At 41.2% G+C, this 16588-nt stretch overlaps 1 protein-coding gene across 9 annotated transcripts in view; it reads left to right on the top strand.

The window, feature by feature from the left end:
- Window positions 1-16588, top strand: part of MAP2K5 (mitogen-activated protein kinase kinase 5) — a 273162-nt gene that overhangs the window by 162446 nt on the left and 94128 nt on the right. For all 9 annotated transcript variants that reach the window (XM_047863399.1, XM_047863400.1, XM_047863398.1 and 6 more), the window contains exon 16: window positions 2452-2523. In XM_047863399.1, coding sequence (XP_047719355.1) covers window positions 2452-2523 — 72 coding nt within the window. The remainder of the gene's footprint in view (window positions 1-2451; window positions 2524-16588) is intronic.

The following is a 16588-nucleotide window of genomic DNA, read 5'->3' as shown; positions in this document are numbered from 1 at the left end:
AATATTAAAAATACAAACAACATTTTCATGAAGGACAGAGGCAAGAATTTGTAATTCTTCCTGAGAAGTATGGGAATGTGTCACCAAAGAAAGGTGGCCCATGACAGGGGTCTATAAAAGAAATGTTCATGAAGCAGAGAAGAGGAAGATGGGTCATTGCCTCTGCAGGGAACATGGAAATGTTTAGTGACTGAAGCTGAGTATACACCAAGGAATCATCCAGAGAAATTATTTTTTAGAAGGTAGATCCCCTGAACCACCTCCAGAGATTCGGATTCAGGAGGTTCATCTATAATATGCACCTCAGGCAGTCACTTCTCTGATGGCTAGTCTGAAGACCATATTTTGAGAAATACTGATCAGATCAAGATTAGTGTGTGGCTCTTCTGACTCCTGGTTCTGGGGGCAGTGTGACACAGTAGAAAGAACCCTGATTTTGCAGTCAGGCATACCAGGGTTTGAATCCTGGCTGTGTTCCTAAACAATACGCCTGATGTTGGTCCACAGCTCTAGACTTCAGCAAGCCACTTAATTTTACTACGCCTCAGTTTTTACATCTGTGAAATGAGGGCAGTAATAATCTTTGCAAGATTGTTAAAAAACGTAGAGAATGCAAAGTAGCCCAGTGTCTGCAATATACTAGGTGGTCATCAAATGATAGCTATTACTGTCCGTATGTAGTGAGTGCAAACTAAACGTCTCTGTACCTCCTTCTCCTCATCTGTTAAAAGAGGATGATAACGGTACCAATCTAATATGGGTCCTTATGAGTCCGAAATGAGACATGCATTAGCACACAATGCCAGGCATATGGAAATTCTTCAATAAATGCATGCGGTAGTGTTGATGATGATGATGATGGTAGTGATGGTAATTCCTGTAACTAACTGGCTGCTTTCATCCTAGTCCCTATTGAACTAGCTGGAACTGGATAACGGGTTCATTCATGTCTGAACAAGGAACTTCAGAAATGATGGTGTGGGGGATTTGAATGTGAAAGTTAAAGTACTGGGGGATTGGGATGACCGCGTGCGTCTATTATCAGCTGGGAGAAATGGTCACATGACACGTGGCCCTTGGGAAGAATGGTTCTTGGTAGGAAGGGGTTTTACAGATTAAAGAAATAAATAAAAGAAGGGAAATAAGACAATCCACCTGCTACCTCAGGATAGGGCTTTATGTAATTTTATGGCAAGTGGTCCCAGGAGAAGGCAGTTAAGTATATTGAGGTAGCCTGATGGGTATGAGTAGAAAGTAGGTAGCTAAGTTCTGGGTCCCAGCTAAGCCCACTCCTTGAGATGTAGGACTGTGCCAACTCACCTGAAAGCACCTTGCTCACATCTTTTACCCCCCTGGTGTATCCCCTGCTGATGGCTGGTGGGTGCTCTCCTCCTCCATCTGCAGTGGACCAGGCTGAGTGTGGCCCCAGGTACTCTTCAGGGCTCCCATGAAAGCTCCTGAAGGCTGATGCCATTGGTGACCATCAAGACCCCCGGGGATGGTACAAACAACAGAATGGTGCCCTGAGGGCCGGGAAGTGTGGGTTATGATCCTAGCCCTGCCACGACCAGCTCTGTGACCTTGACTGACCATTCTACCTCCATGAGACTTCTGTTTGTGTGTTCCTGTGTTCATTCAAAAGATTTCTCTGAAGTACCTTACTGAATGCTAGATCCTAGAAGGATAGAAGACCAGGCAGCACCCACTTCACTATGAAACTACTCCTTTTGAAGTATAAAGAGTACATGTAGTGGCTTTCTGGACCAGGTATTTGCTACACGTCTTAAATGGAGGACGAGTTGTCCCAAATGGACCTTTCAAACTGTTCCTTGGTTCATATCAAAAGAAACCCAGATAATTGGAATGAAATTGCTGAACAGTAGGTGAATCTGGGTAAAAGGAAATATGGATTTTTTTATTAGTCGTAGTTTTTCAACTTTCTTGTAAGTTTGAAATTATTTCCAAGTAAGAAGTTAAAAAAATGAAAATAAAAATATCCCTAGTGATACAGACCCATCTCTCAAAGTGCAAATAAGTGATAACATTATATAATATTATGTAGTTTTTCACTTCATAGCTGAGACCACTGAATTTGGAGGGAGAGGACCCTGGGTTCAGATCTCAGCTCATTTACTAGCTGAGGACTTTGCCTAAATGATTTCACCAATATGAGCCTTAATTTTCTTCATCTCTAAAATAGAGGTAATAAAGTTTTCTTCACAGGGACTTTGTGAGGATTCAGTGAGATTCTGTATTACCTATGTAATTTCTATATGTTACCTATCTAGTATGCATATACATATATACACACATATACAACATGAGATTGTTTTGCTCTTCATAAAGTGTCATGAAATGTTGATGGCACCCTGCCTTAGCCAAACCCATATTAGTGTTTCAAACCTAGACTAGCTTCCATCAACTCACAAGCTCCCTTCTGTTATCTTACAGCCTGAAAGAATTTCTGGGGAGCAGTATGGAATCCATTCTGATGTCTGGAGTTTAGGAATCTCTTTCATGGAGGTATGTTGTTTGCAAATAGATGCTTCTGTGTGTAACTGTCCTAATATTTTCTATCAAGAAGAATGAAGATTTTGAAAAAACTAAAAATAAGCTTCTGTGTACACAGAAATGTGTACAATTTCTATTAGTTATGTGTATGCACACATAGAGTTTAACTCTAAAGTCCTCATTTTGATATCCTTGAATGGCTTGTGAATGGATTATTCGGAGGTGCTGTTTCTCACACATCACCTGTACAAAACTTACCTGGAGAGCTTCTTAAAAATACAGGTTCCCAGACTCCCATCTAAGACTAATTAAATCCAAATCTTTAAGAATCTGTATTATTAAATGTTCCCTGGTGATCCTTATGCACACTAGAGCCTGCATTATAATAAAAGATTCCAGAGTTCTGGGTAATGGTACCCTTGTTGGAATGCATATGTAACTTCCAATGGTGATTACTTTAAAGAGTGCAGTCCTACTCATTTGGATGTATAGATTTTATATGTTTGTTTAGAAAGGAAAAAAGTCACATTGCTCCAATATAGTCATTTCACATGTTGGGGGATGGGGCATGATACAATCTGGGGGAGGAGAGGAGTATGTATTCAGCACAATTTTAATGTCTTTACTCTTTATAGCTGTATTTAGAATGGACTTTATCTTAGTGTGCTACATGTAACCCCACAAGAACTCTGCGCTAAGGTTTCTTATAATGACAATTGATTTATAAGGAAATATGTACAATTTCTATTAGAAAGACATCTGGCTCAATGTGAATTGCACTAGGATAGAATCTGGATCCTCTCCAGTACTTCAAGAATTGTTTCTCACCTACATTGATTCAGAGGAAGGAGGATTTTTTTTAAAAAGTAGAAAGGACTATCCTTAAATAAGATCATGGATAGAGTTGCAGTCACATTTTTATCACCTTTTTTGGGGTCAAATACATACTTTTTTCTATGATTTTTGTAATACATGAATGCAGTTGAATTTATAAGGAAGTATCTTTAGACTCAGTTCACCTGCACTATAGAAAGAAAAGAAAAATAATCGGTGTTTGTTAAACTATATTCTTCTGCTTCTTCACAAAAGAGAATCTAAGAGGAAATACAGTATGTATGCATCAGCTGAGCAGTTAGCAATAATGGCGGACAGAAGCCCAGAACCGAGTTTCCCAGCAGAAGCCTGAAGGGCTTGTTCAGTTAACCTGTTTTGAGAGAAACTTGTACTTTTGATTTGTGGAGCTCAGGCCTTACTGTTAATATAAATTCCCTTTGCATGTTTCAGGTTTTTTTTTTTAAGTTTATTTATTTTTGAGAGAGATAGAATGTGTCGGGGGGAGGGGCAGAGAGAGGGAGAGACAGAGAATCTGAAGCAGGCTCCAGGCTCTGAGCTGTCAGCACAGAGCCTGACAAGAGGCTGGAACTCACGGACCGTGAGACTGAGCTGAAGTTGGACACTTAACCAACTGAGCTACTCAGGCGCCCCATGCCTTTGCATGTTTAAACCATTGCCATCAAATGCGTTTAACAAACAACCAGATAGAGTGTAGAACACTGGAGAAGTATGTGGTGTGCAGATAAGAACCTAGATTGGGAATGAAAGAGAGAGCAGTTTCACCTTTGCTGCTGGTTTCTAGGTGTCCTGTGCAAGCTGCTATCCCTCCCCAGGCTTCTGTCTCTTCATCTGTAAAATAATGCTCTCGCAGCCCCTTTCCGGACTAACATTCTATGACTCTAAGTGGTCTGTTGTCTTTCTTTAACTTTCTGCATCAACTCTAGAGCTGAGTGACTTGGATGGTGATACACCCGAGCATGATATAACGTGCAGAGACACATAGTACCATGAGAGAACATAGCTAATAGATTTAAGATTTAGAACACGTATATTCGCTGTTCTTTCCTTCCACATTCATTTTTTCATTTATATATTGAGCTCTTGCTATGCCTGTTAGATAGGCAATGGGGATATGGTAATGAAAGGACACTCTAGTCTTGACTCTCATGGAGTACGGCATGAGGAGGACAGAAAACAGGATAATGAACTATATAAATTGTCAGGTGGTGGCAAGTCCTATGGAGAAAAATAAAGTGGAGCAAGCCTTTCTGATAAAGTACCTTTGAGCAGAGACTTGGATGATGTAAATGGAGGGAGCCACCAGGCAACAGCAAATACAGGGGCACTAAGCTGGAGTGTGTTTGGCATGTTCAAGGGAAGCAGAGGGACCAAGGTGACTGTAGTGGAGTTATCAAGGGGAAAAATGGGAAAAAATACATTCAGAGAGGTAGCCAAGGGTTAGATCATATACTGCCTTGTAGGCCATGGTAAGAACTTTAGATTTTCCTCTGAGAGTAAATGACTGAATTATGTTTTCAAAAGATTATTGGGTGTTCTGTGGAGCACGGACCGTAGAGGGACATGCATGGAAACACGGAGATAAGATAGGTAGGTAGGCAGATAGATTGATAGATAGATGCCCAATACATAGAACATATTTATGTTGCATATTGAAACATATCTCTGCCAATATTCTGCTAGGTGCTAGGGATGCAAAGATTTAAAAAGAGGGTCTTTATAAGGAGGGAATTTGCCATTGTTGTATTTGGTGTTTTGTCAATCATGTTCATTTATCCTGGAGGTAGACTGTTGAATGGTCTCCAGATGACTGAAGGAAACAGACTCATTGAATTTATAAGATTGAGGAGGTTTAAGGTACAGGGATTGTGTAACAAATTGTCACATTGAGTGTGGGACACCTGAATGCCAGAAGGAATATGTTGGCTCAAAGTGGGGAGGAGCGGAGGACAGGAAGGGTTAGGCGTCCTAATGCTCCCAGTGTTTTCAAATGGTTGGTGAAGAGCCAGATGTTAAATCAGAAGGAGGAGGTAATGTAGGTACAGGATGTCAAGTGCAGTGGGATTATGATCATCGAGAGAGGTTGTTGAACACCTCTTTGTGTTTGATGCTTAACCAAATGCTTTCAGAGGGAACTATGTAATTGTAGCCCTTCTAGGAGCTCACAACCTCCCAGACAAGCAAGTGACAGCATGTGACTGACCACAAGTGATAGACCAGTAAGTCACTAGAGGGTAGAGTAAGGCCCCTGGTGTGTGTCTTATACCAAATTCATCTGGGGTACAAGGTAACACAAAGTAAGTGATAGGGAAGGGGAGTCGGAGGTTTTGAGCCCGTAGATGAGAAATTGTGAATTATTCAGTGATGAAGAGAACCCCAAGCTTCTTTTTTTCCTTAAGGGCAGATGTGATGAGACTATTACCTGAAAAGATGTGGAGGTTAGTCCACAAGAAGCACTTGAAGTAAAGCACGAAGTAAAGATTCTTTATTTTCACCCACAGTCTGCTTGGGATAAATGTGGCAAATCCTGTTTAAAGTCATAGAGAGAAGTGTGAATCTCCATGCATTTTAAAATTCTGAATAACAAATTAGAGTCACCATCTTCAAAGAATTGCTTCTCTTCTGTTTATCCTCACTTTTAAAAACAAGACTTCCTTTCTAGGGGTGTGCTGTGAAGAGTAAAAACTTCCATTCATTCAATACTGACTATCTAAGCACTTATCATGTGCCAGGCCATAGAGACTGGGTCACACAAAACTTCTGATAGAGAAGACCAACCACTAAAGCCCGAAACAAAACAAAACAGTGTGCTAGCACCTTCAGTAAAGGTGCTTCCAAGATACTCTGAGCCCCAAGCCTGGGGGAGAGACGGGGTTTCTCCAAAGGAGTTACAGTTGAGCTGGATTGGTCTTTTTTTTTTCTTTAATGTTTATTTATTTTTGAGAGAGAGAGAGAGAGAGAGAGAGAGAAAATGAATGAACGGGGAAGGGGCAGAGAGAGAGGGAGACACAGAATCCAAAGCAGGCTCCAGGCTCTTAGCTGTCAGCACAGAGGCTGATGCGGGGCTCGAACTCACAAACCGTGAGATAATGACCTGGGCCAAAGTCAGATGCTTAATAAGATGCTTAACCAACCGAATTGGTCTCGAAGAGAGTTTGCCCCTGGGAGAAAGAAGGAAAAGAGGGAAGAGCCTCTCCCCATGGCCCCGCACATCCTAAGGTGGATCTCTGTGAGCCCCTCAGGAGAGGTTTAGTGTCAGAACATGCAAGGTCTCATCTAAGCTGTTCTACTATATATTTGTGTGGACACCTTCCTCAAAGTGTTTTGAGTCATTTTATTCCCCTAGAGGACTGGTGGTAAAGAAACATGGGATCAAAATACAGGAAACTGAGCAAGGGAATTGTTCTGAAATCACACAAGAATCAAATAGAGACTACGTGGAAACTAGAGTTTTCTATCCCTTCTACCTGTACTAGTACACCCCTCCCCCAGACTCCATAAAGTCCCAACCCCTCCCTGAGGTTTGGTGAGGCAGGAATCAGAAGGCGCCTTCATCGTTTTAAACTCCTAAAATAGCGAGGCTCACCTTTGCTTGCCGTCTCCATGCTGCCCTTCCCTTGTTAATGTGCTGTCATACTCCCCATGGGGGTCATAACAAGGCCTCTCGCACACTTGTTCATAAAAGATGATGCTACATGCCACTAAAATGTGCCATTAAAAAAGTCACAGACAGGTACATTTGTGCCTTAAGCAAAGAATCTTTAATATCAGACTATCTTTTATCCAGGGACAGAACTGCCCCATCTCCTCTCAGTTCAGTATCCCTGTGGGATAAAATGGGTCTCTTCCAGGATTCCGTCAGCTGTATGTAGTATTTGGAGTTGGCAGAAGCAACATAAACATGGAGATTACCCTTAAGAGGGGAAAAAAGGAGATTATTCAGCTTCACTAGAGCATGGCAGTGTCACTAGATGAGAAGAATTTGGCCCCTTTCTCTGTGTTTTGCTTATGGTTTTCAACTCAGATCTCTGAATGTGTTGTAGTTCTCCTCATGTGGATTAGTTATGAAACCAAATAAAGGTCACTGCCATATGAGGGGTTTGTATGGGCTGACTTTGTCGTGGGAGAAAAAATCCATGTAGAATTGCACTTCTTCCTTGTACCTTCATGACAGAAATCAGTGTGAAAATGCAAAAGAAAAAAAGAAGTAAGAATAAAAGTAAGAAGTAAGAATAAAAAAAGAAGTATGAATAAAAAGAAAAAGAACAAAAAAAAAGAATTTTATGCCACCAACAAAGGCATAAAACTCCTGAGCTAGAACAAACTAGGAGGATTAATCCTGCTCCCCAGCATATTTGTTTGACTCTTCTAGAAAGCTCACACTGATCCAGTCAACTAGGTGGTGATTTTTAGGACTCTTCACCCTAGTAGTTGCCATTCAAACTTCAGAGCTAAACTTTAAAATGACAATTGGTACATAATAAGAGCCAATTTTTTAATATATATTTTTATTTATTTTTGAGAGAGAGAGACAGAGCATGAGCAGGGGAGGGGCAGAGAGAGAGAAAGACACAGAATCCGAAGCAGGCTCCAGGCTCTGAGCTGTCAGCACAGAGCCCAACATGAGGCTCGAACTCATGAGCCGAAGTTGGTCGCTCAACCGACTCAGCCACCCAGGTGCCCTGGGGCACAATGTCTTAATTTCACAAGCAGCTCAGTACCTATCTTTCTTCCCACAGACTGGCTCAAGAAGAGAAGCCCCTCTATTTTTTTTCGCTAATTACTCATTCCACTCATATTCTTGTGTCATTTAAATCACAACATGTTTGCAAAAGCTGTATTTTTAAGTTGGCCCTTCTTGGGTCAAAACATAAGTCAACACACACCTTCTTCCAGCCTTGATTTTGCAGTACCCAGAATAACGCATACACATTTTAAAAGCACCGGGCCAGTCCTATACTGCCCTTATTCTCACTGAGTATGCTCTACAAGTACACGTTCTGGTTTGTGATTCTAGCCGGCGGGTTATTATAAACCTTATTAAGGTTGGTGGTGAATAATCTTCTGACAGGCTTTTCTGCAGGAGTCAGACTGAAAGCCCATCTTTAACACATGCATTTTGCTCTTTTCACTTGGGTCCTCGCTTTTTTCTGCCTTTGTTTGCCTCTTCTCTCCGCCAGTCTCTTGAGTCTGAGGCATAGAACAATCTGGCTTGATGTGCTTGGTTAATTGGAGTGTCATCTAGTCCTCTGAGACCCCTCTTCAGCGTGATCCCTGTTTTATTGAAGTGGTTTGAATGATGTGTTAAATGATGGAAGCAAGGTCCGTGGCTTAGAGAAACGTTTCTAGAAAGGCGAAGAACATATTCAGGGAGCCACACAAGGTCATTGTCATGACGGTAACGCCATCTTCTGAAGATTTTTATGAGTTCTGTTGTTTTGGCCAAGAGAGTTTTTCTGGTGAGTTTTAGAATCACCTTTCCAGGTTAAAAGCAAATCTGTGGAACACTCTGCCCTTCACTCTATGTGGCGTATCATTTTCCTTCATCTCCCCAAGATACAGGTCAGATACCCATCCTTCGTGACACCTGCTCTGATCTCTCCGACTAAAAGTAGCATCTTCTTCTGACCTTCATCTTCATCTCCCTCGTGTCATCTGCCTTTTCCACTTTGTACCATAATAATTTATAGGCATGTCAGACTTCCTTATGATAGGAGTCAAGTCTGATACTCTCAACACCACCTACACTCCCTAGCGCAATTCCACTGCCCCTCAGTGGGTGCTCAGGAAATCTTTTGGCTCAGTTTTTTCATACTTTTGTCACAGCTCTGAAGCAGAAGTTGGATGGAGCCTTTAACATAAGCACACATAAATGTTGGCTGAAGAGATCACAAATGTTTTGCACGTGGAGAACGGTTTTCTGTTTGCTGGAGTATAGACCTAGATCAGATTTCACCTCTAGGAGTCTAAACCGTAGATCCTTGGATAAGTCATTTAATCTCTGGGCCTCAGCTTCTTCATCTTTAGATGGAAGCTTTACTTCAGAGCTCCTGGACAAAGGTCACAATGAGAACATTAAGCCATTATCTCCTCTTTTTAAAAGGAATTACTTCTTGAAATGTTTATATTTCTGTTCAAAAAAGCTACTGATTTGATTAAAGCATGGAACACTTGCCGTAGCTTCCCCTTGCACCTCAAACTCCACTAAAAATAACCGTAAAGGAATTTTTTAAAAAGGCATACTACATGAGGACAAAAAGGGAAGGAGACTATAGCAACCAGCTTCGGGATGTGGAGAGCAGATGAACAGTGGCAAACAACCTGTAGAGCCAAGAATGCTGAAATCCTTAGCTAGCTGTAAAGAAAGTGACAGGAGCGCCTGGGTGGCTCAGTCAGTTGAGCATCCAGCTTCGGCTCAGGTCATGATCTCACAGTTTGTGGGTTTGAGCCCTGCATCGGCCTCTGTGCTGACAGTTCGGAACCTGAAGCCCGCTTTGGATCCTGTGTCTACTTCTCTGTCTCTCTGCCCCTCACCCATTTGTGCACGCTCGCTCTCTCTCTCTCTCTCTCTCTCTCTCTCCCTCCCTCCCCAAAATAAATAACATTAAAAAATTTTTTTTTAAAAATAAAGTGATAAAGACTCTGATTCCTGTGGAACACCCCAAAGGCCCAAGAATTGGTGGTACCAGTTACCTGGAACTAGGCATGAAAGTGGGACCAGAGAGAAGAGGATGATTTTAAAGTCTGTTTGAGAAGCACTTAAGCCATTTGACCCACAGATTCTTCCCCTAACTCAGCATGTGTGGACAGTCACCACTCCCCACCCTCAACACAAGACTGGGCAGAAGTCTTTTTTGGAAAGAGTAAAATAAGTGACACCTAGCACTGTAGAAGAGTGCATCCCACTACTGAAGTACAGAGGCATTAAGTGAATGGTAAATGTTGAGACCTCCTAGCCTGTTCTAGGACACCAGCAGCCAAAGTGTCTTCCTCTTTCAGGCAGAAGAGACTTTCTCAAAGGAAATCAGACCAAGAAATCTTAAAGATCCAGACATTGGGGGTTCATGTTATGTCACTTTACATCATTCTGCAAGCTCCACCAATGAGCACAGTGTTTCCAGCCAGATTTTCAGTGCCTTACTCTTGGCAAGACATGTGAGGAAGGCCTTTAAGGCAGAGACCTAAAATAACTGGAAAACAACTTGGAGGGCCTTGGAAACTGTGAGGTGAAGAAAAATTCAGATATGAACTCCTCTAGTATTGTCAGAGGGAAAAGAGAAAATGTTACATTCAGGAAACAAGAACAGGCTGCTGTAACAAAGGAACTTTCTGAGAACAATGACAACAAACAGATATTGAAAATTAGAGAACTAGGTCAGGAAGTCTAATGTAAAAAACAAGTTTCAGGAAGAAAGAATAGAGGAAATAGAGGAGAAGAAAGCACCAAAGCACATGTTTTCATTTTAATTTTATAGCATGAGAGAAATATTTACGTGTTGTTTGAGATTGCCTTCCTTTTTATTATACCTATAGCAAAAAACAAAAACAAAAAACAAAACCTAACTTTTTTTCTAAAGGACATCTATCAATGCTTTTGCCTAGAGGAAGGGACTTTTTACTGAGGAATGGTAACATTTTTGAATTTTCTGTAGACATCTACGATAGAATTTTTCCCAAGGAAATTTTAGCATAAAAAGTAAATATAGTTGGATGGAACCACCTTGTCTTATGGAAATGTTAAAACCTGTGAACACATCTCATTAAAAAATTTTTTGCCTTTATATGTATATTTTTAATGGGTGCTAGATAAGACTCATAAGATACCAAGAAAACGAAGTGAAATCAGCATTTACAAGCAAGCACATAAAGGTGTGTGAAATGAAAATAAAAGTATTGAAAAAAGCATGGATCACCCAGCCCAGTACCCTTGACAGAGCCTCTGGAGAAATTTGATGAAAAGTGGGCAATTTTCTTTCTGTGATAAGATTTTCAGATTCAAGGGCTGTCATCCTAATTCTTGAAGTCTTAAAATGTTCCGACTTTGGATTAACCAGATATGTTGGCACCACCCCTTACAATCAGTGTGATTTTGGCCAAGTCGTGTGCCACTCCAAGTGTCACTCTCTTATCTGTAAAGTGAAGATAACTTTAAAATTCATTCATTCCTCAAATATTTACTGAGCATCTTTTATGTTCCAAACACTTTACTAAGTGCTGAGGATACACTAAATAGGCATGTTCCCTTTGCTTGTTGAACCTCCAACACAATGAGGGAGGCAGACGATAAACAATCATAGTAAACACATTTTTTGAAAGCAGGTGCTCTGAATTTTCTAGACTCCCTTATAAACACTTTCATTTAATAATAACAACCCCATAAAGTTACTGTGAGAGTAGGCTTCTGTTTGAAATAGCAATCTCATCTATATATTGGGTGTTTTTGCCAAGTGACAAGAATTATGGAGCATTATCTAGACTTGGTTTTTGCCCCTAAATATACAGAAGAACCTATCCCTACCCCCAACTCCCACCCCTACATAAAAACACCCAGAGACACAGCTGTCTCTAGTGGTCTACAGCTGCGGCTTTGTTTGCTTTTCTAGCCCTTGGTGATTATGAACTTGGTCTGAGAGGTGACGGATAGCGCTCGGTACCCTATGAGCAGCTGCTGTCAGCTCCTTGAGACCATAAAACTTGGCATTCAGTGTGCTCCACCTAAGTACGGATATTTTCTCCTCACCGTTTTTATAATTATCATCAAGAACATGAGTGGAAGTTGAATCTTATTGTATGTTTGGTCTGCTGCTCCATCTAGTGAAACATCTTACCTGTTGATCAGAAGCTTCTGCTGAAAATCATCAGAAGCCAAAGGGATCAAAGTGAAGGGTCCAAACACCAAGGAAATTTCAGTGTATGATTGGAAGGTTGTATAGGAAAGTGGGCAGGAGTGCGGTGGGGAGTCCTTGTCATGGGCCTCCTTCCCTTCCATTCAAGAATGTTGAGAAAAAGAGCATGTAACAGTTTCTCTCACTCATTCCCCTGCTCTTACTCCACTTTCTGTAATTCTGTTTTAACTTTGTTTTAATTTTTTTTCCCTTGTCATTTTTTAATCTAAAACTTTGTATAACCCATTGCAAAAAGGAGCTGTTAAAATGACCTTTGGGAGATGATGGATTGACTAGTTCAGTCCTTTGCAAGGTTTGTGAAGGGATCCAGCTGTCTCAGATTACCATGCCTAAATGTGCATTTTCCAAGGTTGTCAGTGATCGTAGTGAATGTGCAACTGGCAGACAAAGTGAGTGTCTCCCACTGAAAGAGGCATTGTTGGGCTTGCTTTGTGCTCAGAGCCATCTGAACAACCATGAGATTGACAAAACAAGATGGAACAGGTGCTGGCAGTCGCAGCTAAGCATTTTATTATTTTGATGGATTTCAGACTGATTTTAAAGTTTTTCCAATAGCACATGTCCAAATTGTGGGCGTTTGTATGCACAAAACCGCCCACAATTTGGACTTTTAAGAAAACATTAAATCCACAAAGTCTTCATGTGAAGAATAAAGAAAGAAAGGGAAGACAAAGCAAGCATTTGACAACCCATATTCAGATGTTTGAAGGATTGTCATAGAGAAGAGATACTGCCACTCAATGACTGGCAGGCCAAACTTTCTGAAGTTAACATAACAAGCAAACAAACAAAACTGGAAAAAAAAAATCCCATCGTTTTCTATTCAATATAAAGAAGAAAGTTCTAATGGATAGATATCCCTACATCCTTCCTACTCCACAGTGGAATCCCCTTTAGGGATAAAAATGCCGGCATTTCCATAGTGACTGAATGACCACATGTCTCAGGTTGTTTTTGTTTGTTTGTTTGTTGAGAAGAAATGCTTTGTGGAAGAAGCTGGGATAAGGTTAGATAAGATGCAATCATTCATTAGTCACTCCGAAATTTTTTAGTGAGTGTCTAACGTGTGACAGGCACTGTGGTAGTCATTGGGAACATTGCTACAAATGAAACTGACAAAATCCCTGCTTTCATGGAACCTACGTTTTAAAGAAGATGCGTGACAATAGCAAGTCATTAGACAGAAACAAACAGCATTCTATGATACAAGTAACTGAGTGGTGTGGGGTTACTTTTGAGTTGAGAGCTAAAAGATAAGGGCCAGCCTTCTAGTGACATCTGTCAACTCTAAATTCTTTGAGTGATAATTTGGGAGAACCACTGCCACTCCCTTGAGATGTCCAGTGGTTAGAACCACTGATCCTAGAATTCTGTCAATACTCAAATCCAGTGACCTGGAATTAGCTTTAAAAATCCTCTTGAGGGGCGCCTGGGTGGCTCAGTCAGTTAAACGTCCAACTTCAGCTCACGTCACGATTTCGTGGTCCATGAGTTCAAGCCCCGCGTCAGGCTCTGGGCTGATGGCTCAGAGCCTGGAGCCTGCTTCCGATTCTGTGTCTCCCTCTCTCTCTGCCCCTCCCCCGTTCATGCTCTGTCTCTCTCTGTCTCAAAAATAAATAAACTTTAAAAAAAAAAAAGCTGCTGAGGATTCAACTCAGTTAAAAAAAAAAAATCCTCTTGAAGGGGCGCCTGGGTGGCTCAGTGGGTTAAGCATATGACTCTTGATTTTAGCTCAGGTCATGATTTCATGGTTTTGTGAGTTCAAGGCCCCACGTCGGGCTCTGTGCACTGATTGAATGGAATCTGCTTGGGATTCTCCCTCTCTCCCTGCCCCTGCTCGCGCTCTCTGTCTCTCTCAATATAAATAAATAAACTTAAAAAAAAAAAATCCTCTTGAAGATCCTGCAGACCATATCACATACTTTGGTTCTGAATTGGCTAATAGTAACTTTAACATTTTTTATAGCATTTATTTAGACAATTATTTTACATACCTTACCTTACACTTAGAGATGAGAATTTTTTTTAACTAGAAGAGTGTCTATAGAACTTGTTAAATCAGATCCCTCCTCTGACCAGTGAAGAACCCTGGGGCCCAGAGGAAGGAGGGAGCATGCCCTCCGTGACAGCACACAGTCAGCCTTATGCAGAAGAGGACTGGAATTGAGGACTTCTGATGCCAAGTCTAGCGCTCTGTCCTCTTTTTTTTCTGCTGTTGACATCTTGCTCAGTGTCATTCTTGCAAGAAGGGTGATGACATAACCACCCTGTACATGTACCTAACACTTAACAAAGCCACTTGATATTCATCACCGCATTTAAGCTCCTCCATAGTGTGATGGGAAATGACTGAAAAAATCAGTAATTTGAGGCACCCAAGATTGTTCCACCGTATAAGCATCAAACTCCCGTTTTGCAAGTAAGGAAACTGAGATCCAGAGAAATTAGACTTTTTTAGAAAGGTTAAGTGACTGGACCAGGCAGCAGCAGTCAGGGGTCCCGACTCTGCTTCTTTCATTATACTGTAGAGATTGAGTAGATGAAGTAGTCTGGGAAAAGAAGAGATAAAGAAATGGTACATGTAAATGAGCAGGAAATTAGATAAAGGAAAAGGCTGGTTTATTGGGATTCTGCTCGTCAGTCAAGACTGCTTGACACTACTACCTACATTGTCCCCATAGCCGGTTCAGTGTTACCATATTTTAAGGTGTACATTTACCATTCTTTTTCAGAAACCACAGCCTAGTTTATATTTTTAAAGAAATACAAAAATTAACCTCATCTCCAATATGTCTGCTCTAATGGGAAGCTGACAGGTGAGAATGCCATCTAATCAGTAAATATTTATGTCATGCTGTTCTGTGTTGGCAGTAAGGACCCAAACTTTGCCCTCAGGAGCTCCTTGACCAGTTGGTAGAAAGACAAATAGAAGTGCGATGGAAGTGCATGGGACTGGGAAGACAAGAGGGAAAGCTGCCGTCAATGTCAAGGAAAGCATCTCATTTATCTCTTACTCTTAATAAAGTACCCCGAATTAGTGGCCTAACATAACAACCATTTATTTACTCAGGATTCTGTGGGTCAGGAATCTTAGGGCTCTGCCATTCCACGTGGTACCCTCAGGGGCCTCTGGTAAGGATGCAGCCAGATGGTGGTTAAGAATGGAAGATCCAAGATGACTGCACCTGCCTGCGTGGCACCTCAGTGGAAGTGGCCACTCCATCTCTCTCTCTCAGGAGCAGCATATAAACACTAGGAAATACTACATGATTATGACTCCCTTGACTTTGAAACATCTAGACACAGAAGTGTAGAGTTGGTTGAACTTTGTAGACTGTACCCCAGCACTGACTTTCTCTCCGGTAGTCACAGCTGCAAGACTCCAGTGAGCAGTTTAGAAATAAGGACCCTACCCCCACCCCCGCCAAACCCAGAGCTAGTTCTCTAGGGGCTATTATGATTGAAGTTGCGTACTATTAGAGGACAACAGGTCAGCATTTTACAACCGTGTTGAAAGGGTGTCATTTCTTAATTCTCACTGTGAAGATTAAAATGGTTATTGAATTAAGTATATGAGATGGATTAGGGGGCAGTTAACTCTAATCTTTTTCCCTTCTTTCAACCCTTAAGTCTTTAATAAGAAATAAGCCATTTAAATTAATCATAATGCTTAAATACGTGATAGTGATTATTCTAAGCAGTGATGTGTAAGAGGGCCTTGTCAGTTAAGACTATCAGCCCATAATACTAAAGGGCTTGTATACTATGTTCATTAAAGAATTATAGCGTAGAAACAACTAATCCAAACACTTCCAGGTCGGCTAGGCTCTAGAAGACATCACCATCAGGGGTTTATCATAATCAACAAACGCTTATTGTCAACCTACTGCAAAATACCACTTCTGGCATCATGGAGAACATATAAACGTACATGACTTCAAGTTTGCCCTTAAACAAAACTTAAAACTTTCCAGGCATTAGAAACACAGGAAGATGTAGAGCAGTAGGAAATGTCACCAGGTAGAGGATGTGCTTGGCTGCCCAGTAAATGGTATGGACAGGGAGTGATGGGAATTTTGTCTTCAAAGTTGTCTTCTGGGAGTAACTCCTTGCAGGAGCGGAGGAATAATTTGAACCAAGCCCAGAAAGGATGAGTAACTTAGAATTCCATCTGTTCATCTGTTGTTGCACCATCTCAGAATCCAGGCAGGACAACTACCCCCAGTATTGCATTTTGAGTTGGAGTTGTGCAAACATTTGAAAAGCATTCATTTTTTTTTTCTATTAGAAAAATAAATTGTTTGCTTTCATCCACCATG

The sequence above is a fragment of the Prionailurus viverrinus genome, chromosome B3 (assembly GCF_022837055.1).
Source record: "Prionailurus viverrinus isolate Anna chromosome B3, UM_Priviv_1.0, whole genome shotgun sequence".
In the NCBI taxonomy this organism is placed as follows: domain Eukaryota; kingdom Metazoa; phylum Chordata; class Mammalia; order Carnivora; family Felidae; genus Prionailurus; species Prionailurus viverrinus.
This window is presented reverse-complemented; position numbering and strand designations above follow the sequence as displayed.